Raw genomic sequence first — 1257 nt, forward strand, 5'->3', positions numbered from 1 at the left:
CTAAGTTTTAAAGTGAGCTGGAGGTAAATCCAGAACCAGGTTAACCTGATTTAATCTGCTGTGAACACCGGCTCCTTCCTACGTCTGACGTGCACACCGGTTGGTTTTTGGTTCACTGCAGTCCTGCAGGTTGTGTTTCTCTACTTTCCTCTAACGATTGTCACCTTCTGCAGCCTGAACTCAGCCTGACGGCGATCAGACTGATTTTCAGGCTCGGTGTGGATCTGCAGCGGCTCACATCTGAACGTCCTCCAAACCCGTCGCACCTTAAAGTTTGATTCAAGTGTTGTTCCTGGCTAATGCTACGTCGTCTCGCCGCGACGAGCCTCCGAGCTGCTCGCAGTGTGAACGCCGGCCAGAGGGTCAGCGAGGTGCTACACCAGGAGCTCAAACGTGGAGGTGGAAGCTGCTCGGCCCGTCCCCCAGACACCGGCTCGGTCCGGCGGGAGGAAGGCGGAGGAAGGCGTGGAGTCTCTGGAGGTGTCCTCCAGATGTTCAGCAGCAGCAGCAGCTCGTTGTTGTTGTTGTTGTCCTCCACAAACACACATAAAGACACAGACACACACACACGGTCCTCCAGCCGTCCACATGTTGGGGGTGAGGAGGAGGAGGAGGAGGTCCAGGGTTACCAGTTCATCATGGAGCTTCGGTTCAGGGTCATGAAGAAGACTTGGCTGCTGCCTCCGGAGCGAACCGAGGCGAAGAAAACCTGCAGCGACAGCAGCACAGAGCTTCAGGTCAGCACACACTCAGGTCATCACTCACACTGAAGAATAAGATCTGCTGCTCAGCAGGTTCATCTGAGGAGGAACCACAGGGTCCAGATGGTCACGACTCAGGACCAGCTCTGGGTCTGGTGGTCAGCATGAAGGAACTAATGGATGTAAATGGAAGGTTTGGTGCTGTTAGCGTTCAACATGATCTGGTCCACATGTCTGCTACAGGCCCTGGTGGAGTCAGATAGGTCTAGTTCTGGTTTGTTCTGGTGAGTTCTGGAGTCTTCAAATGTGTTCTAGTGTGTTCAGGAATGTTCAGGTGTGCTTTGCTTCGTTCAGGTGCGCTCAGACTCACCTTGTCATTTCTCTCCGACAGAAACTTCAGTCGCTGTGCTCGCTTGTGCATGAAAACTCCGTCGAGGTGTCCCGTCTCCACGGAGCGGATCTCGATGGCCTTCTCTCCCCAGCCCATGATCTGGTTGGAGTGGATGTAGGCTGCAGGGACGGAGGGGGACCAGCCACACAACAGCACAACAACCAC

The 1257-nt window shown here is 54.6% G+C and overlaps 1 protein-coding gene across 1 annotated transcript in view; it reads right to left on the bottom strand.

The window, feature by feature from the left end:
* Positions 1-317: 317 nt before the first annotated feature.
* Positions 318-1257, bottom strand: part of tnikb (TRAF2 and NCK interacting kinase b) — a 59485-nt gene continuing 58545 nt past the window's right edge. The window contains exons 29-30 of the mRNA XM_008279087.1: positions 1072-1211; positions 318-709 (exon numbers count right to left, since the gene is read on the bottom strand). Of these exons, the coding sequence (XP_008277309.1) occupies positions 626-709; positions 1072-1211 (224 nt within the window). The 3' untranslated portion in view covers positions 318-625. The remainder of the gene's footprint in view (positions 710-1071; positions 1212-1257) is intronic.

Source organism: Stegastes partitus, unplaced genomic scaffold (genome assembly GCF_000690725.1).
Source record: "Stegastes partitus isolate 25-593 unplaced genomic scaffold, Stegastes_partitus-1.0.2 Scaffold143, whole genome shotgun sequence".
Classification (NCBI taxonomy): Eukaryota; Metazoa; Chordata; class Actinopteri; family Pomacentridae; genus Stegastes; species Stegastes partitus.